This window comes from Saccostrea cucullata, unplaced genomic scaffold, assembly GCF_032062105.1.
Source record: "Saccostrea cucullata isolate Sc308-1 unplaced genomic scaffold, CSIRO_AGI_Scuc_v1 ctg386, whole genome shotgun sequence".
Taxonomy (NCBI): Eukaryota; Metazoa; Mollusca; class Bivalvia; order Ostreida; family Ostreidae; genus Saccostrea; species Saccostrea cuccullata.
This window is the reverse complement of record NW_026928265.1, coordinates 214,779-242,184: the sequence shown is the minus strand read 5'-3', so window position 1 is coordinate 242,184 and position 27,406 is coordinate 214,779. Positions and strand designations below refer to the sequence as shown.

General features: G+C 29.8%; 1 protein-coding gene across 1 annotated transcript; it reads left to right on the top strand.

The window, feature by feature from the left end:
• The first annotated feature begins 12,227 nt into the window (after window positions 1–12,227).
• Window positions 12,228–27,051, top strand: LOC134276986 (uncharacterized). The gene is made up of 6 exons (XM_062759271.1): window positions 12,228–12,445; window positions 12,822–12,938; window positions 19,996–20,074; window positions 23,841–23,934; window positions 24,093–24,166; window positions 26,548–27,051. Exons 1-6 carry the CDS (start codon window positions 12,241–12,243, stop codon window positions 26,561–26,563), a joined length of 585 nt encoding a protein of 194 aa, XP_062615255.1. The 5' UTR covers window positions 12,228–12,240; the 3' UTR covers window positions 26,564–27,051.
• The last annotated feature ends 355 nt before the right edge of the window (window positions 27,052–27,406 follow it).

Here is a 27,406-nt window from a genome sequence, read left to right as displayed (position 1 = left end):
CCACACCTGTTGTGACACAGGGCCTCGGTTTATTCGGTCTCATCCGAAGGACCGTTCCAATTAGTCGCCTTTTACGACAAGCAAGGGCGTACTGCGGACCTATTCTGACCCGGATCACCACGGGGTCAGAGGTATGAAAAACAACCTCGAATTTATTAACATCACTGCAAGTTAAAAATTTATACATTTCCTGTTTAATCAGATGTAGAATAGGTGGAGTTTGAAGTACTAGTCACTTCTTATTATATTTTAGACAATATCATTAAATTGAATAAAGTTAAACTTCATATTCCATAGATAAAAGGTCTCCGTGCATTCATTTCAAAGATGGTGGAAAAGGGGTTTATCATGGCGTCTACATAACACAGTAAATCTCGTTTATAACGAAGTCACTGGGACCTTGAAAATCACGTCTCTAATCCGTAATTCGTTATATCCGTATAAGGAATTCGTTAAATTTGTGTAGTTGGGGATCCAATGTTACTTCGTTATACCCGTGAATTCGCTATATCCGAGTTCGTATTAAACTTGTTTAACTGAACATCCGAGCTTGTTTTATCGATTGCAATTATATTGGGTCGAAGATGTTCACTGGAAAGGTAGGGAAATCTTAAATCTTTAGCACAGCAGATTCCTTGTAATTCAGTCCCATGGATATTTCATCTTTTTATTCAAATAAACGTCATTCATGTACGGGAGTTGAATCGATAGGTATTTCTTAATGTGCAGTAGAAATAATTTTTTTTATATTTATTTTTAAAAATAACTTATCCCGATATGAACATTTCATATTTTGACATAATTTTCTTTTTTTTTTTTTTTGGATTATAAGTTTTAAAGATTTAAGTGCACAATTAATAAAATTTTATGTTTTTCTTCATTGATATTTTAGAGATACGTGTAGGTGCAGGACAGTCAGACAGATTTGTCATTGATCATATCATAAAAGAACGATACAATGAGTTAGGTTGAAACACACAAGCGGAGACAATGAAATCGATAATAATACTTAATTTAATTTCAGGTTTTGTTATAAAGCAATATTTATGAAATTAAAGTTATTGCTAAGATAAACTTTTAAAAATTCCATCACAACTGTGACTGAAGTATTAGGTCAACATTATTGCATATACTTGCAAGACATGCTTCCATCTGTACTAAATATGAAATAATATAGGATGAACTTTTTGAGAAATAATTATGTTATGCAAAATTTAAATTATGATTTTGCATGTCCCAAAAATTTTGCACAATTTTGCACAATTTTCCCAGCCTTAATGCTCAAAGAGCTTGAAAGTGTTTCTGAATGCTCTATTCTATCGACCAGCCTGCCTTATGAACGCATATTCAGAATTGGAATCACAAGGCAGAATAAACCAGCTGAAATATTTTGGTCCTAAAACAAGCTGACAATCGTTAGAATACTCTTGATTGAATATTTTATTTGTCATTAGCATTTTGAAATGGATGTTGGTATTTGTCAAGGGTAATTAAAAACATACTATATAGAGTTTTTCCTATATGAAGTATGAGTGTTAATTTTAAAAATTTCGTCTGATATAAATTTTTTTCTTATTAATTTTTTCTTATAAAATTATGGATATAAATACCAATGTGCACATGTACTCAACAAACTAGAAAGAGATTCCATAAATCGATATGTTTGTATGTTTTCAGACCAAAACATAACAGCTTAGCGTTGTCAGCATTCTTAATTATCAAAATAGAAAAGAGTTAATGAAACGGCGGTCTTGCAGATAGGAGATAAATGTAAACATTAAAATAAAATATCACGGAAAAAATATTTCACAGTGTAAAACTGCAACTAATGATAACATATTATGACGTCATAGTCCTATACTAAACAAGTTTATAAGGAGCAACAAAATAGTTTTGGTGCAAGGGCATACCCAACTCTGTTCTTAAGAAACAAGGTGTAATTAGACGCAAGAAACAAGATGTATTTAGACGCAAAATATTACAAGAATTGATTATATTCATGCACAAAAGTTGACAATGCAATGGTTTAGTTACTATTTCCAAAGTTTTCAGTTCAAGCAGGGTAAAAATTCACCTGTTCGGTGTATGTTTCCTAAAATAATATCAATGAGAAAGTGCCTAGGATTTGTGCAACAATTTTATTAATTTTTAGAACATTCACCTTTTGAGATAATTTGCATTATTTATTTAAAATTATATAAGATATGAACTTATGGCGGTCAGGTTTTGTTGATGTGACTTTTACTTTGAATGGGAAAGATCAAGGACGTCATAATGTGCAGTTGCTTTACCATGTTATGGGTACTAAGTATGTAAAAGAAAATAAGCTAGAACCTTCTCTGTTTAAAAATGACACAAAATATGCATTTTTATTAGCTAATTTGCATAGAAACATGTCTTTCTTGCCTTATTTTACTTTCGACCATTATATTTTTGACACCAATATAATGTTGAAGTTGATTTTTTTTTTACAACTTGATGCTCATGAAGAATTAAAATTTTATCAATGAAGCATTTTTTAAAAAAATATGTTGTTTTAAATGTTAGCTTACATTATCATTAAAAGGAACCTACGTATTTTAGTGCCAAACAAGAAGTTTTAATTAGTATGTTTTGTTTAATGATTACCCTTGTTGTGAGATGAACGAAAAGAAGAATAAAGTGACGATAGATGAACGAAAAGAAGAATAAAGTGACGATATGTTCTCTGAAGTATTTAAAGCTTATTTATGAAGACATACACTAAAATGAATCTAGGACTCCTAGGAAGTTCTATTTTATATAATAAAGTAACAGTGGCTTAATCATTCGTTTGTTTAGTTTTTCTTCCTTAATTTGTGACAGCTCCTTTTGATGTTTAGGAACTATAAATATAGAATCACATCCAGCAATTTGAGCATCTACTGAACCAAGGGTCCCTTAGTTTATATAGTTTCTTACTGAAGCTCCACCTCCAGAGATGTGATTTAATTCTGCGACATTAGGACTATTTCGTAGTCCTGCGCCTCTATAGATAGAACAAAAAAGACATCACTACCAGCACCACGACAAATTCTGCTGTTCTGTCTAATAAGATTATCTACGTAATAATAACAATACGCTTCTTCAAAAAAAAAACTTGGAATATTTTTTGTGACGCTTTACCTCCTTTTCCAAGATCTACTGACCACTGTTAAACTTGTATCAACAAACAAGCTGGTAAGGTTTTGGCTTAATTTTGCGCTGACAATTTTAATAGTTTTTGAAGCTGGTTGAATTATCAGATAAATATATGTATTTATGAGTTTTGTATCAAAAGGAAGAATCGGGGATAAAGAGGGGTCGATTTACAAATATGACATCGTTACAACATTAGAGTTCTAAATTTTGAGCAGAACTACGAGGAGTTATCAAAAAGTTCGTGGACTGAGGCTATAAAATTAGCACTATGTATTCTGTGCTTTCAAAATTTATAAGGGACATAAAGAAACAAAAAAAAAGAAAGAAATGGTGAAAATTTGAGATTGATTCGTTCATTTTTTGCTAATATATGATAAAATAAAAAGGACATGATATGGTTAGCCGGCGCCGTCGCCATTTTGTTTCATGACGTCCAAAAACGTCATTGTTTTTTAATGTCCGCTTCTTCAACCTCATACACTTAGTTTGATGAGATTCCCTGGAGTTTAGTAAGGACTTTAACCCGTCTTGTTTTATGGCTTTACAATGTCAGAAACAGTGGCTTTAAATGCATATAATATTGCAAATGGATTGATACATTGGGAGAGATCCTCGCTTGACTGTGCCACTATGTTTTGCTTTTGGGAGTTTAATATCTACAATATATGATCAACGTCATTTTTTGACGTGAATAATTTTTCACAACCTGACTAGGAATTGACATTAACTGTGCATCCCTTTTCTTTCAGAATCTCTTTTGCGTAAAAAAACAAGTACTCTGGATGCATTTATTATCTTCATAGCCAGTTTAAACATTTCCTAGGTCTATACTATTTTTTTCATGGCCAAAACCTTATAGAATGTTGGAAAATGAAACCCCTCCCCCTTTTGACGTCAATTCAAGGACTTATTTGTTAGGACACTCCATGCCAAATTTACGATTAATTTCAATTCAAAACTCCATATCTTATGAAGCAATAGTGTCCCAACACATAACTGAATTAATCAGATTTTTGGATGTCAAATGTTCATATCAAAAGAGATTTTCTTAGTTATGTTCGGTCGAAAAAACGCCGTATTCGAGGTTGCGCCGCCTGGACATAACATAGCTAACAAAAACATTACTAATTTATTTAAAAATAAAATGTATGATCTGCGGTTTATTCTATAGATAGAAAAGATGCTGCTTACCAGATATTTTAAAATGCATTGATGTACCTAAAGTGGTTTTATTTTTATGGCGCCAGTCCATGAACTTTTTGATAACCCCTCGTATATCCTGAAATTTATCCAATTCATGAGGGTTTTTTTTTCTAAAGAAAGGATTGTCCACATTTTTACCTGATTAAATACTCAGGTAATTTTCGGAAGATAATACGGTGGAAAAGCATAAGTTTATGGCATCACACTTGGTATTGTTGATGCCTATAAAATAAATACAAGTACAGTCAAATAAATACAATGTCATTTTTCAAAAAGCAGTGTTCAATTGATATTAGCTCATTTTTTGTAAGTTTAGAAACATATGAACAATATTATGGCAAACAAAATATAAGAAACATGGAACTGCGAAATAATTTAGAAAAGCATTTCTACGATAAAGGTTTGTTTTTTATATTTCAGCAATAGCTAATGGATCATGACTTCTTATTGCAGAGCTGCATGAGAATACCAGGTGATGCAGTTTGATAGAAAACACTATTAAATGATCAATGCCCAAGAGCAAGCAAAGGGCATGAACTCTGTTTTGTTAGCATTATGCTTCTGATTCAAAAGATGCAGACAAAAGGGGACTTAACAATGAAGGACATTACCAACGTTTGACAATATTGATAATGTTAATTATCTTACCAAGACGTCATTTTTTCTTGTGGATGTATTTACAAAAAGAAGATAAATTTAATGATTGATTATTTTTTTCTAAGATAAAAGTCAGTTTTAAGTCTTCCCAAAACATTTGATTTGTTAGTATTCAATGATACTGGGAAAAAGGAATTTACTATGTAAGACATGACCAATAATTGGAAATGTTGGATTGTCTCACTAAAAGGTCAATGGTGTTTTTGTCTTTTCAATTGTTTTATATGTAATTAATGTTTGCTTTTCTCTTCGATTTCCGTTGGAATGTTTTTAATATCAAATAAATTATTAGATTATATTTGTGGAACTTAATTAAGGTATACATATGCTATGAAGAGTTCAACATTTGTTTCTCTAGCACTGATGTATTGGATACTATGGACATGTCAAAGTTATTTTTAAGTCCCAATCTCTTATTCTTTAAGATTATTACTATTTATCATTGATAATCTCAAAGTTTAAAAATTTCCTCAGTCCCATTTAGTATTAAATATTGATAATCATTTTAATTGTTTTTCCTAAGATTTATACAATTTTTCCTTGTTACATGAACATCAAGCGGACTGAAAACAAATTCGTATAAATCATGTAAAAAAAATATAAACCATTTACTGAAATGTTTTCAAACTTCCATATCATTTATACAAGTCCATGGTATTCGATAAATCAGTATTTGATATTTATAAAATCAACTGTATTTAAAATAATAGTTTAAAACATCATTGTTGACGTCCACTTATAAAGATAATACGGTTGAGTCTAAACGAATGTATATAGAAATAGTTCTGCAAGTGATACAACTTATATAATATGTACCACACATACTTAAGATCATGATACAAGAAAGAGTACATATATATATATTATATTTGTATACTTTTTTAAAGAAAGTGCTGTTCAATATATATAAAATACAAAAATTGAAAGACATATTGAGCAAAGATACTAAATAAGAATATATAAAGAAAAAATGAATATATATTCATGAATTTCCTTGTTTATACGAGGATTATTGAAGAAGAAGAATGTTAAACACTATAAGCTTGTTAGATATGTAAAGTTAGCTACATGTGACTGGCTACTAGTAGCTGGCTACATGTACATACTCTGTACGAGAAGGAAGTAAAGTTATCTACTTGTAAAAAATTAAACTAACTTTAAATGTAAACAAAAATAGACACTAGTAACTGGCTACAGCATCTGTGTAAAGTCAACTACTAGTAACTTGTTACTAAAAACGAATTCATAATGCAATTAAAGAACAACTGGGCATAAATAATAAAAATAATGCATTGAATGCATTTTTAAAAAAAGAAATAATCTAATTTCACTTGTATCAAGCCATTTCATTGGCTGAATCATTCAGAGGAACATATAATATTTTGTAAAATATAACATGCCTACGTCACCATGCGTTACGTCAAAAAACGTATTACTACACTTGACGTTACTTTTAAAATAATGCTCAATTTGAAGCCTTATTCTGGAGGAAAAATTGTCTCATTGTCTACACTGAAATTAAATTATAAAGAATAAAGCTAATTTCAACTTATGTTATACGTCATAACAAAATTTGGGACAGTTTACGCTTTTTATAAACCGCTTCATTCCTTAAATGAATACAATAACAATATTTTTGTTTCAATAATCAAATATCTTGAAAAATTTTTTATGATTTGGCACTAAAGTACAAATGATACATGTAGTTACATCTCTATCTATTAATATTTTTGTGAAATATTATTTCATAGGGGAGGGTTACAAAATTAACATCTTTCATGTAGCTGGATATTTAGAAAACTGACATCTACTGATACACCCAATAAGAAATTTCTTCAAGGTACTCCACATAAAACATGACTGATGAATTCTAATTTGAAATATCGAATAAATGATGACGCCAAAACAGTAGGTTAACAATATCATATTCAAGATAATGGCACAAAAATGCTATATTGCATTCATTTTTAATGCATTCAATATACCGGGTATTACTTTTATTTTCTTCAAATTAAAGTTAGTATTTTACCCAGGTACTACAATCTATATACCTGTACTTGCATTTCGAATTCGTTTTTAGTAACAAGTTACTAGTAGTTAGATTTAACCACTCGTCGTAGCCAGTTGTTAGTAGCTAGTTTTATTTACATTTAAAGTTGGTTACTAGTAGCCAGATACTAGTAGCTAATTTTTCTCTCTTAACGTAGTCAGCTACTAGTAGACAACTTTACCCATTTGTCGTAGCCAGTTACTAATAGCCAGTTACTAGTAGCTAACTTTACATATTTAAGCTTGTTAGGTTTTTTTAACCTGCTGTAACAAATGTTTATCCTCGTTTAAACAAATACTGCACGCACTTTATTGTTTAATACAAATTGTAACCAGAAGGAATTTCATATCAAAAATTGCTTTAGAGTGATTGCTTTTTTTTTTTTTTTTGCTTTTAATGAAGCTTTAAAGAAAATGAAATCCAAGAGGTCAAAAAGGAGAAAGAAAAGTCAATTGGTAAGAATACAAGCTAAGTAACAAAAGCCTTATACGATAGAGTCCAAAAAATCAAAATGTCAATATGTATCAATTTATGAAAACATGAATAAATCTAGACAATAAGATAAAAATATATTTTAAAAACTAAAGCATCCTGCTGTATGAAAAATTTAACGCAATCGTCGTATAAACAATCTTCGTATGTAACACGATGATGACTGTGCACAAAGTATAAAATGTAACATTCTTAAAAATCAGGCTTTGATTTAAATAAAAGAAAAATGATTTTTAAAAAAAGGAACTTTTCTTTTCTTTACTGCACTCCTACAGAAAAAAAATCATGTTCTACAAATTCTTAATGCACCTTAAAAAGACTAAATTTACTTCTTAAATCCAACACAGATACTTACTGGCAATATTTCACCCAAAGAGATTGAGGGAGTAAAAATTATCAACAAATCCAAGGATCTCTTTTTGATTTAGTTCTGTTTCAAGATCTTATAGATTTTTCTACATTAAATATATATAAATCCAAAATATCCATTTAATTCTGAATCGCTCTCTCAGTTTTATATCTATGTAAAACTTGATTAAATTTTTTTACATTTTGGTAAAATGACAGTCAAATCTTTACATATTTCGACGATCAGTTATGTTTGGCAAACAAAAGTTTATACAAAAATGAAAATTAATTAAATTAAATTTTGTTTGTAATCTAAATTGATATACAGCTAAAAATGTACATATCATATTTACAGGGAAAAAATTTTCAAACACCTGTGTTTATGGTAACTGACAACATGACAACTGGTAAATAAATATAGGTTTTGATTACGTTAAATTTATGGTAAATAACGTAATGAAAGAAAGATCTCTTATAGACATTTGTTCTTCTATGATTGCATAATACGAAAAATAAAATGTATTATATTAAATACAAAGACAACATTCTAACCATGACTGTACACATTACAATTTAAATTCATCTCTTTTTGCATTAGAGGAAAAGTCAGAGATACAAAAATCGAAGAGGATAAAAAGGAGAAGACATTCCACAGTAAGAATACAAACTTACTTAATACTTTATAATTGTATCGGTCAAGAAAGCATGTTTTGATGTAGAGACTATGATGATGTTGTTTTCAAAAGAAAACACTATGTATGATGAGAAACTTAATAAAAAAAATCTCTATAAATAATATTTTGCGTATGAAAAACAAAAGTGATCACAGTTTTATCAAAGTGCAAAAATGATTTTTGCATTCTTACACATGTTAGCATAAGAAAATGACAACTTTGATAGCTTTGGAACCAACTTCCTTTAAAAAGTCTACATGCAAGAAAATATATACATACGTATTATCATTGCATCTTGATACAGAGGTTCAACTCTTCATATAAAATATATGTATATTTACCTTTAGAGATTGAGCTTATTCTAAATTTCTTAAATGTAGTACATGTATAGCGAAGAGTGAATTCGTCTACGAACTTTTCGAACAACCTTCGTACATAAGTACTTAACAATTCTTCATCCAGGAAATCAAATCCGTTCGGAAAAAAGACTTGTTCCTTAAATCACGAAAATTTGACCCAACAAAATTTGTTATCTAAAAGTATGGAGTTAATCAGGAAAAAAGAGGTTAATATGATAATTTCCTTCTTAAATGGTTGATTTTAATTGTGATTTTGTAATTTAAATTGACATACAGCTGCATATATATATTTCGATTTTCAGGAGATAACTATTAAGACAACTGAGTTTATAAACACCAGTAGAGGAACACATGGTAATCAAATTAATTTTACAAATTCCAAATATTTAATATTGGTTTTTAGTTAATGAATTGTAAGGTCCGTGATTTCCATTGAACAAATTAGACAATGAGGAATATTTCAAAGGACTGAATTTCAGAAAGACACAAACAAGCTTAAACGTTTAGAAACAGAATGATTGACTAATTTATTGAATTTTATTTAATATCTCATCAGAGTGTTTCCCTTTGTAAAAAGTCTACGGGATTTGTCAATGAACTGCATTTTTTTAGTTTATTGTATTTACACATATAGAAGTTGTCAATCCTTATAGTTTTTTTCTATAGGGGCAACAAAGGTATTGATTTAAAACTTTTATCTCATGTTACGATATATACATCTTATAGCTTTGATAGAACGGTTGCTGAATAAGGCATTCTATATTTGATACGGAAATATAATAAAAAAAAACGCGGGGTAACACTTGATGCAAAATTCATGTGACCGCAAGGCTAGAAAATAAATAAAAAATAATCAGTATGGATTATTCAGCCAGGAAATACATGGCGTGTCATAATGAAAGTTATAAAATGTCAGGCGTGCACATGATACGTTTGGTAGTGTACCTTATTTTTCCGCTCTTTCATTGGAGGAATGTAAATAGTTTTTTTTTTCTTTATTGACAACCAATTTTAATTTCCTGTAATCATGGTAGAAAAAAAATGTAGATGAATTAAAACTCATCAAATGTCCATGCGTTTTTATAAGAGATTCTTTTATTGATCACATTTTTATAGCCTGCAATTCAAAAACGCAACAGAAACAGAACCTAGAACAGACACATATGGTAAGAATGCTTAAATCTGTAAAAAAAATAAAAATAGCTACTCAACATACAATTGTAAGAAGTCTTTATTGAATGATTCCTCTTATTTGTTTTTGGAAACGTATTTTGACCTTCAAATAACATGAATGTAATGCTTAAAGTGAATGCATAAATATGTTACTAATTTATTTCCTGGAATGAAAAAAATCTTCAAGATCCTATTCCCAATAATTGTAGAGAAAAATAAAGGACAGACCATGTGAGAGATATTTTTTCGTCACTTCGAAAGGTATGCAATTACAAGTAAGACTTTTCTTAACTTTTTTCCCATGTAGATATGTCATTGCACCTTTTAAATAATGCCATTTGCCTTTCTGATTAAAGGTTTAAAAAAAAGATTTTAAAAAAATCCTTCTCCACCGGAGCTCTGCCCTGCTCAGCTAAACAACTTCCATTGAATGTATATAATAAAAAAAAGAGTCCACTCAGTGGTTTTACTGTTTCATTTCTTTTCTATTAGACGGGTAGAAAACAATGGATGCAAGAACCCCATTATGTAATTATCGGACTCCTCCAGATAATTATGGACATTTAAATGGCAATGATTGAATTAAGATATATGCCTCATACTACTCTATATGTAAATTTTTTCAAATACGTGTTAGTGATACAGTCCGTTGGATACACTAATGCTTTATCAATGGGTAAATGCTTTATCAATAGCACTTCCGGTTTTGACACGATCCCTCACTTCAAAATTTATTTGAAACTTTTATTTGTGATCCCTATTATTGCCCTAATAAAATGAATGATAAAGAGCGATAATATCTATCAAAGCCAGAAAAAGAATCGTATATGTCAAAGAAGTGTCTTATTTATTTAACAAGGAACTTGTGTTGGCTACTTGAAGACCAATCTATATTATCCCCCCCCCCCCGTTTTAATCGTTTTCGGAGAAAGTAAATCCTAGCAGTTAAGTTGTTGTTATAAGTCTCCTTTAACATCTTTCAATAAGGTTTTCTTATATTATTCTACGTATACCTACCTAGTAATGTAGGTGTAACTTACCATGGATCAACAATGAATCTACAAGTACTGAAGTAGGCCCTTGCCTATCACATTTTGTACTGCCATCATCTAAAGAGTTCATTTTCATGATCCAATGTTCCTTACAACTTTCATTCAGTAGTCCGTTTTATGTAAAGCTCCAGCAATTGTCTAATAATGTTTTCAAAGATGCATATAGCAAAAATTCTAAATTTTGAACACGATCTACTTTCTTTCGAGGTATGCCATAACATCAACGTTGCGACGTCATCAAGTTATATGTCATCAATTTGAATAAGCAATTATTCATGTAGTTTGGCAGAGGAAGTCTCAAAGTTTTGTTTAAACGAAAGTCGTATGAAATAGAACATCTATGATTGTGTGCTTTGATATTGGCTTTATCCAACTCGTTGAAATGGTGTATATTCGCTCGGCAAGCCTCGCAAATCAATACAACATTTCAACTCGTTGGATAAAACCAATATCAAATCACACAATATAGATATCCTCTAAATATCAGACTGTCCCTAATGAGCCTCAAACAGTCTGATAACATAACATGTGTAGAACAGTATTGGGCATTTATCCGTTACTTAAGACTTCAGAAGTGATCTTCTTTATTTACAATTGAAAAGTGCACTACCTGTGACAACAAAATAATTCCGGTCATGCTTTAATTTCAAACACCTTGACCTTCAAGATTGACCTAATTAAAAAAAAATCTTATGGAATAACTTCTGAATGACAAATGAAAGGGCGTTCAAATTTGACATTATATACCATATTGAAAAATGACTTATACACGTACAACGACAGCGAAAGCGGGGGACCACAATTTACTTGGTTTAAGTTACTTGATAACACTTATATCAAATTCTTATGTTTTTGTTCTTTATTTTTATTAAAGATGTTTTCCTTTATATCATCATCAGTCTTATCAGAGAAAAACCAGAGTGGAAACGGTTCGTTCAGATCTTTTTGATATGCACAATGGTATGTATATATGTACATTTTAAGTGAGCATATTTTGCATGAAAATAAAAAAAAATTCCCTTACAGATTGTCGACATGATATTTTTTTTTTTCAGTTTGAAACAACAAGAGCAATGTTTTGCCCAGAATCAATGAAAACTCTATCTGTTGTTAAAGCATGCCCTTTAAATGAAAAGGATTGGCTCTCTGCTGCCAAAAAGATGAAATGCGAAAGCAAAAACCAAACTTGCTGTCCAAAGGAAGATTACAAATACCACTGTCTTGTTAATGTCTTCCAAAACGTTACATTTCAACTTTGTGCACCCAGAATAAGATTAAGTGAGTACATAAAGAAAAAAAATATGAAATTTTCAGAATTGCCAATTATCATAAAAAAGTTTATAAGAAAAACTGTATTTTTGATTCAGAAAATGAAAACAAAACTGTTGTCATGACGTAGTGATGAAAGCAAGCTGCAGAACTGTACGTAGCTCTCTGCTTGATACACATCGGATAGATAAAGCAGAGAGCTACGGATCCAAGCGTTTTAAACACCTTCGATTTACGCCGCCAAAATATATTTCCTTTTTTATTTCAGGATTATGAAAACGGTATATGCCCTTAAATACATGTATCTTATTTTAAAGAAAAGGTTATTACGAAACGATGACATATATGATTCTTCAGTTATATGTCAATGCCTTATCATTTTCAGATTACTGTCCTCAGTATAACGACTACGGAGCTAGGGTTCAGATTAACTTCAATGCTAATTGCACCGACACGTCAACTGATTGTGGGAAATTTTATGATTCCAATAAGGCGTATGAAAGTAAGTTTAAAAACTGTGAGTTTTTGCTCTTTAGCAATGTACAAACATTGTATCTTTGTGTGTGTAAAATTTACAGTGTGTATATTCAGGAACGGTGAGTGCAGTACCTTTTTTTTAAAAAATACTTTTAGTCTTACCGTAATACATAGACAGCAATGATAACAAAGGAATAGGGGGATCATAAATCGGTCAACTGTAAGACGTACAAGTCGAATATCCTGATAATCGCATGGATAAACACAGTTTCGCTTCCTGTTTTCATCGTAATACTATTTTTATTCACGATTGAACAGTGTATCTTTTATTTTTGGCTTCCATTACATGCATTCTAATATACCAATAGGTTCACGGAATTCTTAAAAATCTCATAAATACATAAATGTGAGTTAGTTTTGGATTGCTGACTTTTGCTTTTATCTTAATTCCTATAAAACTTGTACATTGTAATAAATAAAGGTATAAATGAGGTTCCCAGATATTGCATTGCAATTAGAATGATTAATTGTATTTTAATTAGTTACATATCGAGTTTAAATTTCCTTCTGCAATATTGATTTTTGATGGAATTTTTGGATTTTTTGAATCGGGTTCGTTATCACTTAATTAATGTACCAAAAGAGCTTTAAACAGGTCTGGACGATTTCTAAATAAGGAAGTCAAGAACGATAATCGTGAATTGCTATTAATACACAGAATAAACAAGGCACTTATCCTTCTGACCAATCAGATAACAGCATTTAGACAAACCCATGAGAGGATAAATAAAACACGTGGTATTTAAGGTTTTTTGCTGTGAAATTTTTTCTAGAACAAACTTTTTGTAAACTTTACACGCATTTGGGATTAAAATAATATTTATGACAATTCTACCGTGAAGAAACACGACTTGAAAGCTTGGAATACTTTTAAGTGGGATAAAAAAAAATCTGTCACTAGGAGTAAGTAATCCAAGAAGTTTACGTTTAAAAATTGATATGAATACGGTAAATTTTCAGTTTTCAGATCCTGACATAAGAATCTGATCGGAAAGATAATAGTCTTTATTATTTTTGAGTGTTTATTACAGAATATTAGTAGTCAATGCAGTTTCTGATATATGAAGTAAGATATTGGGATAAAACGCATTCATGTATAATTACAGGATTCTCTTTTCTCCACGTTAAACGCCTTTCCTTATGCCCATTTAAAGTCTGCATAGCTAAGTATTCGGCGCTCTTGAAACCCGTGATAATGCAAAACTATATGTGTATACTCCATACGATAAACACTTATGTGAGTTGATCTATACACATGGATTTTAAGCATTATCGATGGAAATCGGACTGATTAGCAAAATTATATTTACCATCATATAATATATTCTGGTAAATGTTATAACTGAACTTGATAAAAACTTGCTGCTGCGATCTAAGCCTCTGTAAATGATAACATTCTATAGTGCATTATTTTTTTCTTTACCGAGATAAAAGTGTTTAGGTTGTTCACGATAAAAATGTGGGGAATACCTTATTCTTTAAAAGTTTTCATCTACTTTCTACATATTTTTTGTTGAAAAAATCTTTTTGAGGAAAAAAACGAAAGCACGTGTTATCTTTTTGTTCTTTTAAAATATGTTTTGGGGTGTGTAAAAATGCTGTTGTCTGATTGGACAGAAAAATAATTACGTGTACTTGATGTACATTTATAGCAATTTTCGGTTATCGTTCTTGACTTCCATATTTAGAAATTGTCCAGATCTGTTAAAGGGACACATAATTTCCAATATCTTCTGGAGTTGTTCTAGATATTCTTGATTACTAGAAATATAATTAGATTAAAATTTATTAACTCTGTGTTTCATTATTATTATTATTATTGTTGTTAAAAGATGATTTATTGAGGAGTCTACTATTTACTCCCTGCTTAAAGGACTCAAAGAAACATTGATATTCTTTGTTATAGATTCAAATTCGAGATATAAAATGTTAATTATTTGCTGGCAGAATTTTGTATAAATAAAAGTCAGATATTAGAGAGAGAGCATGCATGAGAGAGACTTTTAATTTTTGAATACATTTGGAGTGACGTGATTATATCTCATTCTGCATAAAGAATATGCAATATTTCTTTTTATATAGAATGATACATTTGACCGGCGAACAAACGCCATTAAATCATTACAGAAATGAAAACAGAAAAAAGAATAAAATTTAATAAGTATGAGAGTTGTTCAAAAAGTTCGTGGACATTGTCAATCTTCTTTATACTACTGTCATACTTTTTGAAGAAAGGATTAGGTGACATACGACCCCTGTTAAATTGACAAAAAAGAATAAATGTCCAAATTTTACTATTCACTATTTACTATTTAAATTATTTTTTGCAACAAATCACTGATATGTGTACTTTAATAATTTTTTTCAACAAAATAGATGTGTTATTTGAAGGATAGAGATCTTTCATTTGGGTAGATGTGTAGCATTATGGTTCTATATATTTGTCTTTGAGCATAACGCTACATAAATGTAGTGGATTGACCAATGCTAGAAAGTAGACAATTCTCTCCAAAAGTGTGCAAAAGATATTGCGCCGTAAATAGCACATTTTTTGGCATTACGGGGTCCATCTGTAGCGTAATGGTCAGAGACAAATATGTAAAATCATAACGCTTCAGATCTGCAGCTAGGGTAGGGTTATAATGATTGCATCCAATGGTTTCCATTGAATTTTGACCCCCACCCCCATCCCTAAAATCCCTTAAAATATACGAACACAGGTAAATATTATTGTCTCCTTTGGCAGGTAACTACATTTTTTTTTTAATTCTTTCTACGTGTGAAAGGAGCAAAATGTTCATAACTGCGATCACATGCTATTTTTCAAAATAGAAATTGTAAAATTTAGCTAGCCTTATCCATTTTGAACAGATCCACGAGATTATATTTATTTTCTAATGTAAAAAGAAATTATATGCCAATTTTGGCGCTTTTAATGAAGACTACCTACCATTTACTTAAATTGATTTCTTTTCAACGAAACCAAATATTAAGCCTTAATTTGAAAGTATGAATAATTGTAAAGGTTTTTTTTATTCAAAATGTTTAGGATATTTTGTTTTTAATCCGTTTTATAGAGAATGTACAACTACAGAAATTCTTACGTTTATATATTGTGTTGTGTTTTAAAAAAGTAATTTTTTAACTGCTTCGCGATCTTATTTTAGCAGTTTTTAATTCTGGATATGTTTGAAATTAATCATGCTTGGTTTAAAATCGTGTGAAAAATTAAGGCATCCAAACATCCAGACATGTTTTAAACATATTAGAACCCAAAACAATTTTAATACAAATTATTTGAATGGATTGATTAAATATTTTATACCAAATATGAATTGCATATAACGTTTAATAAAAAAAAAATACGTCATAGATCCCAAACCTTTCCAAACAATCCTCGTATGCTTTGAATGCATCTTTTTTTCTTTAAAAAAAGGGTTTCTTTCTAAAAAAAATTCTTATACAATGTAGAATTGTATTAGAATACAAGTCCCCTACCAACAAGTTGAATCAAGTTCCCTTGAAAATTGAAAATGCAAAATTCTGTCAAAAATCAATAAAGCAGAACAAAATATTAGATCATTTGGGTTATCTGTTTCCCGTCAAAACTTGGTATAATTCTGTCAAAAATCAATCAAGTGGAACAAAATGCAAATTTGCCTATTAACATAAAATGCAATAGTTAAAATCAGCTTAATATATGTATTTTCCGACATTTCTTTTAAATAAAAAATGCGTAAAAACTGAAAAAAATGATGGGTAGTAATTTCTTAAAAACTGAAGTGGAACGAAATACAAATTCCTTTACATTTGTAGCTTGTGAAGACACATTTCATTTCAAAAAACAGGTTCATATCTGGAAGCGATAAAACAGTCGAAAAAGTAAGTTGCACAAATTGACAGACAGAAGGGCAGCTAGACGGACAGAAGGACAGACAGACTCAGCAGAATTTACATTTCAGTCGGGTTGCATCGGAATGGAAGAAACAATTGAAAAGAATGGTAGATCTCATTATTCGTGAACAGTTTAGGTTACAAAAAGTATGCAGGCCATATTTTGTATTTTCTACTGGAAATGTTATTATGACATCTCAGAAATCTAAGGGCACTTAACGTAGAACCTACGTTGTATGACATCATAACTGGTGAATGCCTTTAACATGTGCTAGATCACTTATGACGTCATAATTAATTCAATGTCACATTTCCCCGTACTTAACAGCTTCAATAGAAATGGTAGAAAATACTGCATTTTGAAATTCACAGAATTCAATCATATGCCATTCAATTCATATATTTTTGGTTTATAATGCTTTATGGCAATATATTTACATCCACTGAATATTTTCTTCTTTATTTCTTAAGAAAACCCATTGCGTTCATCCCTGCATAAACTACATTAGGCATATCAACTGTACAGATTTATTGATCAGTGGCCGTTCCATCAATGAAACGTACAAAGACGTTCGCATCATTAACACAATAATTGATATTTTTAAGCCTACTTAAAATGATAATTTAAACAGATATAAATATAAACAATAAATCATTTTTCTTTGTTTGTTGTTACTGGAATGAACGGTCGCAGCTATTGCAGAAAAAAATTACATAACCCGCTTACGCAGGTTATGGATTTTTTCTGCAATAGCTGCTTCCGTTCATTCCAGTAACAACAAACAAAGAAAGCATTTTATTGTTTAAATATTTCTGGAATAAGAAAAAATATGTAGGCACCTTTCATTTAGTAGATCTAGACCTGAAGTTGACAAACTATCTACTGTAATGAAATTACAATGTATACAACTTCCGTAATAATTTGAATGGTATGCAACCATTTTGAAGGAATGCAAAAATCGTAAGAAATCTTTAGTTGCGAGCTATAAAGTGTAATATGTGATGAAATGTGTCTAAGTCAAAAATGTACGTGTTGAACATAGATAGTGTGATCGTTTGTACATTTTTTTGTGATATCTATATCGAAATGATGTGCATTCCTTTTAACAATTATTTGTTTCTTATTCATATTTTTGGTGTTTGATTACAATTTTTCTATTAAATATGATATTTTTAAATTAAAGTTAAAATTTTGGATAAATATTAATTCTGAAAGTAACCCCAAACAGTCATTTAATTATTAAATCCTGTGTAAGTGCAAAAAGGGTATCTCTCATCAGTAAGAGGGGAAATGTATATATTTTAATTACTTTTTGTAATCATTCAGGTATGTTCTTCATCATATTAAAGATTGAAAACTTTGTGACAAAGACTTCTAAAAAATATTTGCAAATGAAGGGTGCAAAATTGACTAAAAATAATAGAGTTAATTTGACTAACTTTTTTATAATGATGGACTTATCTTTTATGTGAATTGAATAAAAAAAGAAATTATTTTTGAGAAAATATTTTTTAATATTGTTCAGTTAATAAATTTTATAAACGACGATGTTTGAAGAGGTATTTTTGTGATTTTTCATATTTCCACTATGACAAGTACCCCTAAAAATATTTGAAAATGAGAAGTCGCAATATGTAAATACCATATCAAGTTACACAGCCTGTACTAGATTTAGAAACAAGGAAACGTATCATGAGCTTTTAACTGATTGATTAGCAAGTACGTCTAATTTAACATTTTGAAATGTATGAAAATCGTGCGATAAAGATTTTTCCGATATAGGTTTTACTTTAAAGCTTTAAAACATAAACTCTAGACATGTTAATCTATATAAAAATACTGCAATCCTTTTAAAATTTTGAAAACGAATAACAACTTTTATCAATTCTAAATTCTAAATGTTTTTGATAGGAACAACGACATACGAATAACATTTTCACAATGAAATGTGTCTAATTGATATAGGATCGCAGCAATTTTAGCAAACTTATAACAATTAGTTTTTAAAAATACACTGATATTTTTATTTGTTTAACATTATGTGTTATCAGTATTTATTGGAAACATTTTAAATAAATTCAAAGACTTTGTATTTGAAAAAAAAATGAATCATTTCAAACTTATATAGAATAAAAAACTACAAAATTTGGAAGACACAGCAGGTCAAAATTAAGTTATTTACATATTTTATTTAGTTATTAACAGACATTTAAACAGTAAAATGGAACAAAACAAATAAACTAAAACATTTGAATTAAGAACTGTTAAATCAATTCTTATTCTTAATTATGGCTTAATATTTAAAATTTGAGAAGATACATTTAGATAGTTCTTATTGAGAGCGACAAAAGGCATGACTTTGTAGAAAGTCATGAAACAGCTGATAATGATGCAATTCGGTGTTATACTGGGGAAAAAGCCCAATTAAAGTATGAAAATGCAAGAGGACTTAGAAATAATGTGACAAACGAATAGTGCATGGACTGTAAATAGGGCAGTCGGTATTCAAGCAACAGCGACTCTGTATCGGACGTTCAAAATAGGTAAAACAAAAAGTTTAACTGTAAAGATCTGATTGAAAAATATCAAAAAGTTTGAACATCATGAAACATGAAACATCATGAAACAACCAGGCGTTTCAGAGTTGCTGATCTTGTGAAAGCACAGTTAAGTGATAAAACAACTTATTGAAACATTGAAAAAGGTAATTATATAACAAGAACATTTGTTTGGAAAGTAATTTTCAAGTGATACAAAAAGGTTTCAAATCAGTGGTTATTGGACTACAATGTGTGCAATGTATAGGGATATATTTTAATTTTTTTTTATTCTTTATTTTGACATAAATTACCGTTTAATGTACATGTACTCCTCAGTAACAAAACGTTGATTTAAAATGAAGTAGATTGATTTCTATGAAATCGAACGAAATGGAACTTCACACATTGACATTTTGTACACTTGATCTTGTGCTTATATTAAAGTTTAGGACATCGTCCACGATCTTTGCAAACAACCCTGGTATTTCCATTAGACCTTCAAATGTAAAGCGTACTTTTGTTGATATAATTACGGCAAATGAACAAAGAAGAAAATGAGAGAAATAAAAAATCTTCTATACTTTTAGTGCCTAATTGCTTCAAATTGAAATCAGAGGAAAACAATATAGTGGCAGATGAAAAAACACCAGATGAAGAAATTTCAAGGTAACTTTGATCGACAGATTATATTTATTTAAACATGCAGTAATTATCTATGCATAAAAATGGTAATTTTCTTTCATAAGTTTCTTATAAGATTTATTTAAAAACTATATTTAGTACATGTCCTATAGCGTGCAATATATATCTATAGTATTTCATATACAAGTTAGTACGTTTTCAGAACTCCAGATAATAAGGTTTTAAGGTAAGTTTATATATCATTGAAAAGGAACCATATCTATACAGCAAGGATATATGAATAGGAACATAGTGTCACTTTTTTGTAAATCTCTTAAAATAATTCAGACAAATGGAATATTTGTTAAATCTCCATGATATTGTAATTTCTTTGTTAGCTATATTTAATATAGATAAAGAATTATCAGATCTCCTGAAACAATCTCATGTACAAGCTGACTTATCCAAATTTAACCGCACAGTGTAGCATGAATCATTTTTACTTTTCTTCTTTTTTGTTTCTAGTTAAAAATTTGAGATAACAAACAAATATCAAGATAAACAAACATTTTTTTTTTCATATATGTAAATTAAAGCACCCACGGAATTCTGGAATATCAGAAATGGGATCAACTGCGATGAAGAAATAAACACCGCCTGCCGACCGACCGTTCATGTTCGACATGTTTTGCTTATCATGATCGAAATCGAGAATATTCAAACCTTTTTTTAAACAAATAGTATTTAAGTAAAAATTGGAATAAGAACTGACGATTTCACGCTTGCGTTCATTTAAGGTATTGTTCTTCTCAATTTTCTTTCATTTGATTTTTTTTTATAAAATCAAGAAGACACTATTACTATATAACAGTATTAGTGAGATTAAATTTAGCTTTTTGATATTAGAGGCAATGTCAGATAAATGCGATCCCTACAAATGCAATCCCTAAAAAATGAATGTTGTTTCTTTTACATAAAAATGCTACCATAAATGACATAAAAGGTATTTTTACCTTTTTGACATGAATAATATTACTATAATGGATATTGGTTAATCCGATTTTTCTCGATTTTTCTTTCTTTCAAGGTTACATTAGTTTTTTATGCACATATGCTTCCTATTATCCCAAATTTAATTTTTTTCTTATTTTTAAAGTTTTAGTTTGTCGTATAAAAATACAAAATGATACAAAAACAACAAGAGGCCCAAAGGCCACATTGCTTACGGTACCTGACGAACTGGCTGGCTAAAATCAATTATCGTTTCAGTATTGAAAAGTTTAAATATAAAATTCGGTTAGTGGAGGGTGACAAATTTTAAAGCATTCCTTTTATCTGAGTTCTAGACTTAATCATGAGTTATCGACATACAAGTAAAACTCTGTACAGTGTCTTCATAGAGTTTAAAAGAAAACAGCATGCATATATTTCAGTTATGGTACCTTGTAAATCAAAACATAAAAATATCCATTTTTTCTATCATAACACACAATAGACATAAGTAAGACATCTGCATTTCTTTTTCAATATAAATGGAAGCTAAAATGGTTTTGAAGTTTTCAAAAATGAGATTAATATGATTTAAAAATGGTATTGCCACAAAATAGTGCATACTTGTGAATCGATATATATATATATATATATATATATATATATATATATATATATATATATATATATATATATATATATATATATATATATATACATTTCCAATGTTTTTGTCTGAGATAAAATTACCAATTGTAAATGTAATTGATTTCCTCATGAATGTTTTGGCACGGTTCCAAAAAAAACCACGTGCAGGGTGGGACAACACCTAGAGAGATGCAGGCTAGGAGCACGTGGATTGGCAGAATCAAAGCATGTAAATATAAGGATTAACTGTCTGATTTTTCAAATTCATGAAGATCATCAATAGATTGGCTTGTGTGATAATTTTATGCATAAACGCCGTCGGCGTTTATGCAAACTATCACACAAGCCAATCCATTGATCACTTCATGAATTCGAAAAATAAGACAGTTATTCCTTAAATATATATATATATATATATATATATATATATATATATATATATATATATATATATATATATATATATATATATATATATATATATATATATATATATATATATATATATATATACATAAAGCACTAAAAAACCAACAACACTGTATATCCTAAATGTCGGATCTACTAAGTAGATACAAGGTCATGGATGGAAATTTATATAAAGCACTAAAATGACCAACGTTTGTTCGTGTCGTTGGTCATTTTAGTGCTTTATATATATATATATATATATATATATAGAGAGAGAGAGAGAGAGAGAGAGAGAGAGAGAGAGAGAGAGAGAGAGAGAGAGAGAGAGAGAGAGAGAGAGAGAGAGAGAGAGAAAGCACAGAGAAGAAACTCACTTTAACAAGGATATTCACTTCTGCCGAATCCGTGGGTGAACGCTCGATCTCCGGAATCTGCCTCCTAGCAGTGCAGAACAGCGCTTTAGACCGCTCGGCTATTTAGGCAAGTTAAAAAATTGCTTTCGATGCAGATGGAATTCTCACAACGCTGCCCTACACTACACGGTCATTGAGAAAAGAAATGAGATATAGTTATTTTGACATTAGTTTTTGAGGATATTTACTAATACATGTAGTGTTGAAATTAATTTAATTTATAAAGCACAAATTACAACAACTCTTAAACTTATATGACTGCCCTAAGTGAAGAAATATTAATACAGAAAGCACAGAGAAATTTACTTTTACAAGGATGCTCACTTCCGCCCCAGCCCGAGGTTGAACTCTCGACCTACGGAATATGCCTCCTACAGTGTAGCAGTGCAGAACAGCGCGTTAGACCGCTCGGCTATCTAGGCAAGTAAAAATCTTGCTTTCGATGTCGATGGAATTCTCATAACGCTGCCCTACTCTACACGGTCATTGAGAATGGAAGTGAGATACAGTTATTTAGACATTAGTTTTTAGAGGATTGTTACCAATACATGTTGTGATGAAATTAATATAATATATATATATATATATATATATATATATATATATATATATATATATATGATAATAATATAATACATAATTTATATAATATAATATATTATCTGCCACATTACTCGCCTGAGTACCTCGGCTTGAAAAAAAGAAGATATCAGTTCAATTTTGAAAAGTTGTGCCGTATCAATGGTCCAAATTTCTCAGAAGGAAGGGGCATCATTTTAACAAAAATGAGATCATAACAAGTTTACAACATGAGAGACAACAAAAGAATCGGATTAAAAACTCACTGAAGCTTTGATTGAGGTGTACAAAAATATGTTTTGCCATGCAATTTTTAGACAATTACCAATATGAAATTAGACCAGATAATGGACACAGTAAATTAATATGAAATAAATTTTCCCAGAGGAAATTTTACAAGGAAAAAGATGAGTTTCTCAATATACAATACAATGTATTGTAGAAGGGACTGAATTAATAAGGTGTGTTTTTGGTTGAAAATTAGGTCATTTATACGAACATAACCTGAGTTGATGTCTATTACCAAACCCTAACACGTAATCAACGTTTAATCTCACTTCACTAAGAGAGCATCTAAGACGTCAGCGTTAAGAATCAATTGGTTTATCAATCATTTTCTTTACAAATCGGTAAAGAAAAATGTTACAAAGACATTGCCAAACGAAGCTCTTCCTCTTAAAAGCCTCCAATAATTAACAGAAGCCCAGAATTAAAATTCAAAATGAATTAAGCAAAACTTTTTTTCATGACAATGCTTTTTTTTTATTTAGAAGTTATTTGATTGGCGTAGTAATCGGCATCTCCTTTATCATCACCATTTTGATATTGACTTTGATGTGGAAATGTAAGGTTTTCAAGCGAAAGGTAATTAATAATAGTTTCAAAGTTGTTGATCTTTTTAGTTTTTTTCACTTTCTGTTAAATAAATTTTGATTCAGATAAAAAGAAATTGTTCAAGTCTCCAAATGATTCCTAAAACAAATCTTACTCGATAAAAGTAAATATCTTATTTTTATTTAAAGGTGTGTGATTTTATGAAATGTAATGACTCGGGGGAGAATCATGTACTGCAATTCGAAATGGTTGAAATGATCAGGTAAAGAGCCTTTTTTTCAATATAATTATTTTGGATTTTAAAGATCTGTCTTATTTTATGTATAAAATCAAAGCATGTGAATTGCGATTCATGAGTTAATGGAATATGTAAAGATAAAATAAAAGGTGGTCAATTTGAATAAAAAATCTAAAGATTTTACAAGTTTTATGAAGATTGCAAAATAGTACACTTGGAAATTCCAAGGAGCAGAGTAGAGAAGTTTTAAATAACTCAGAATGTAGTTATAAATTTTGTTCGTGTGTTTTAATTTATTTGTTCATTGTCTTATATTCATGTTAATCAGTTGTGTTGCTGTTGTTGTTTTTGTCAATATCAGTATTTTAAACTAAATTAAGTGGACTTTTTTTTAGGTATTTAAGATATTGATAAATACTACATATGAACTCATTTCTAAAGAATTAAAACTATAAAGAATATTTTCTTATCTGGATCTAATTTTAAGCAATGATTTACTCTTTCATTTAACCTTGGACAACATTAGTTTAGAAGACAATGTACATATAATATATATAAATGGTTATGAATATATATCAACTGCGAATATAAGATCGTTAACTGCATGGATTGTTGACTTAAACTTAATTACGCAAAATATAAGCGTTCACAAAATCAAACCATTATTTGTCTTTGTTTATCTGATATGATCAATCGATCACCTGTACAGCTATGTTTTGGAGCATACATTTTAACAAATGTTTAAAATGATACAATTTTTTTTTACTACAAAAAAAAAACAGATATATATATAGCAATGACAACATAAGTTCACTTTCACCTGATAAAACCTGATAAAAGTTATTCCTGTACCTGGGTATCCTTCGTCTCCAAAGCATGGTGCAATAACTTATTTGCAGCTTCTTCAAAGTTAGAAGGATGAAATATTTTTTTTTAATACATATGATTTAAGACATCATTGTATTTAATTTTCTATTATATCAAGAAAATTATATTTTGTTATTTTTATTTATTAGTTATTTTAACCTGTTTTATAGCTTTAAGAAAATTATTCAAAGTAAGTGTTTATTATTCCAACTTATCCTGAATTGATGTAATCAGGTCCAGCACAAAACCTTGATAAAGGTATATAACTTGATAAAGCTATATAGCTTTATCAAGGTATAAAAATACACCAATCATGGTATTTTATGTAGTGAAAATGAAAAAAAAATCTTAAATAATTAAATGCTGAAACTCGAATTCTGAGTTGTTACAAAGTAAATTAAAAGTAATGTATTCATAGTAATCACTACACTAAATCAAAGTTTTCAAAGTTATCACTCTAGCAAATCAAATTTTAATATGTCAAAGTTACAGTGCAGGGAACTAATTTTGTTACATAAACCAGCATCAGGATCAGCATAAGTAGGATCAGGATAGAACTAGCATCAGCATCAGCATTTAAAAAAAAACAGCATTACTTGGATCAGCATCAGCAAGCAAAGGATAGAACTAGCATTGACCAAAGTGAAAACAGATAAAGGAAAGTCATTTAATACAAATAACAAATAAAAGTTACCCCAAAAATTAATTGCAATGGCTTAAAATACTGTTTTTGAATTATCCACTTCCGGAAGGATAATCCTACTTTCGGTAGCATTACTAGCATTGACCATGTTTCAAACCAGCATCAGGATAAGGATCAAACCAGGATCTGGATAAGGATAACTAGCATCAAAATCAGCAAGCAAAGGAAGCATCAAAATCAGCAAGCATAGGAAGCACCAAAATCAGCATTAATGCTGTAACAAAATTATTTCCCTGCACTGTATCAATATAGTAAAACAAAGTTTCAAGTTATCATTGAATTGAAGTAAATCAAGTTATCATTGAATTGAAGTAAATCAAAATTTTCATAGTGTCAAATTTATCACTATAATTAACTATAGCTTCTATAGTTAGCTAACTTGTTAAGTCAATGGCTGTAAAAGTAGTTTCAGGGATAAAATTCTGTAGCAATATGCTTTTCAAAATTGCCATGAACAGAATGCTTGTGAACATTTACTTTAGCTAAAAACCCTTACTTTCTACATTTTAAGTTATCGTATGTGTTCTGAACCAAAAGAGCCCTTTTTCGTTGGATTTAAATCTATAAAATTGTCCAGGGACAACATCAATCATAAATTGATAGTTTGCTCATTAATTCTAAGCAAAAAAAAATTGTACAAGACAATGCATATTTAATTTTTTCATAATATCTACTCTAAAACACATGTACAGGAACCACGAAGCAATACAAAGTATTAAATATTTATAATATTGTCAAATTCTTTAACTAGGTTATTATCGTGTATTCAAGAGAAAATAAAACTGAAAAAGTGGGTTAAGTTAATATTTAATAACATATGATTAAATCATTTCAGAAGACAAAATGCCTAAGCGGCAGACAAACTCCATACCAAAGAGAACATCATAAAGGAAAAGTCACTTCGATGCGCATAAAGAGCCTTTATCCTTCTACAACCTTTCAGTGGCAGCTATCATAAAACATTCTCAGAACTTTGTCAACACTTGCAGTTTTTATAATATATGCAGCAAGAAAAGTGCAGATGTCTGTTATAACATTACTAACCGGGATATATGTGATCATACTTCAAGTGACAACTAGCACTGTGCCTGCAGTCGTGCGCTCTGGATTTTCATTCCAATTAAAAAACCATAAACAAGCATTGTTACTCTAACGCCTCCCACTTCTTCATATTCATATGAAATTTTACAAGACATTACAGACTCGTAAAAAAAACATTGCGAATTTAGTCAATGCTGTACCTTAAGTGAGCAATTATGTAATCGTATTTTTTTAAAGATTTTGTAGAGATTTGAAGAAGTAGTTTGTTGTATTTTTGAAACTGCCTAAGCAGCTGACAATTAAAGTATACATAAATATGTACCATGTTTTGGAATGTGTAAATATAGTTTTTTCACATCCGAATCCTTTGTTTGAATGTATATATGTTGTTAATGTAACCCATGATCCAATATTTTTGTTTGGCTACGATGTGAACCGAAATAAACTGAATATATATTTACCTGGTAATAACAAAAAGTATAGAACGTTTCAGCAACAAGGAAAATTGGTTTTCCTTATCTCCTGAGGATGCAATGTTAAATGATCCTGATAATGAAAGAGTGCCCTTAAATGTTGACATTTTCAGTTCCTGGATGACATTTTGTATGGAATTAACATTTTCCCCTGTTCATCTTTAATGATGACTTCTGATT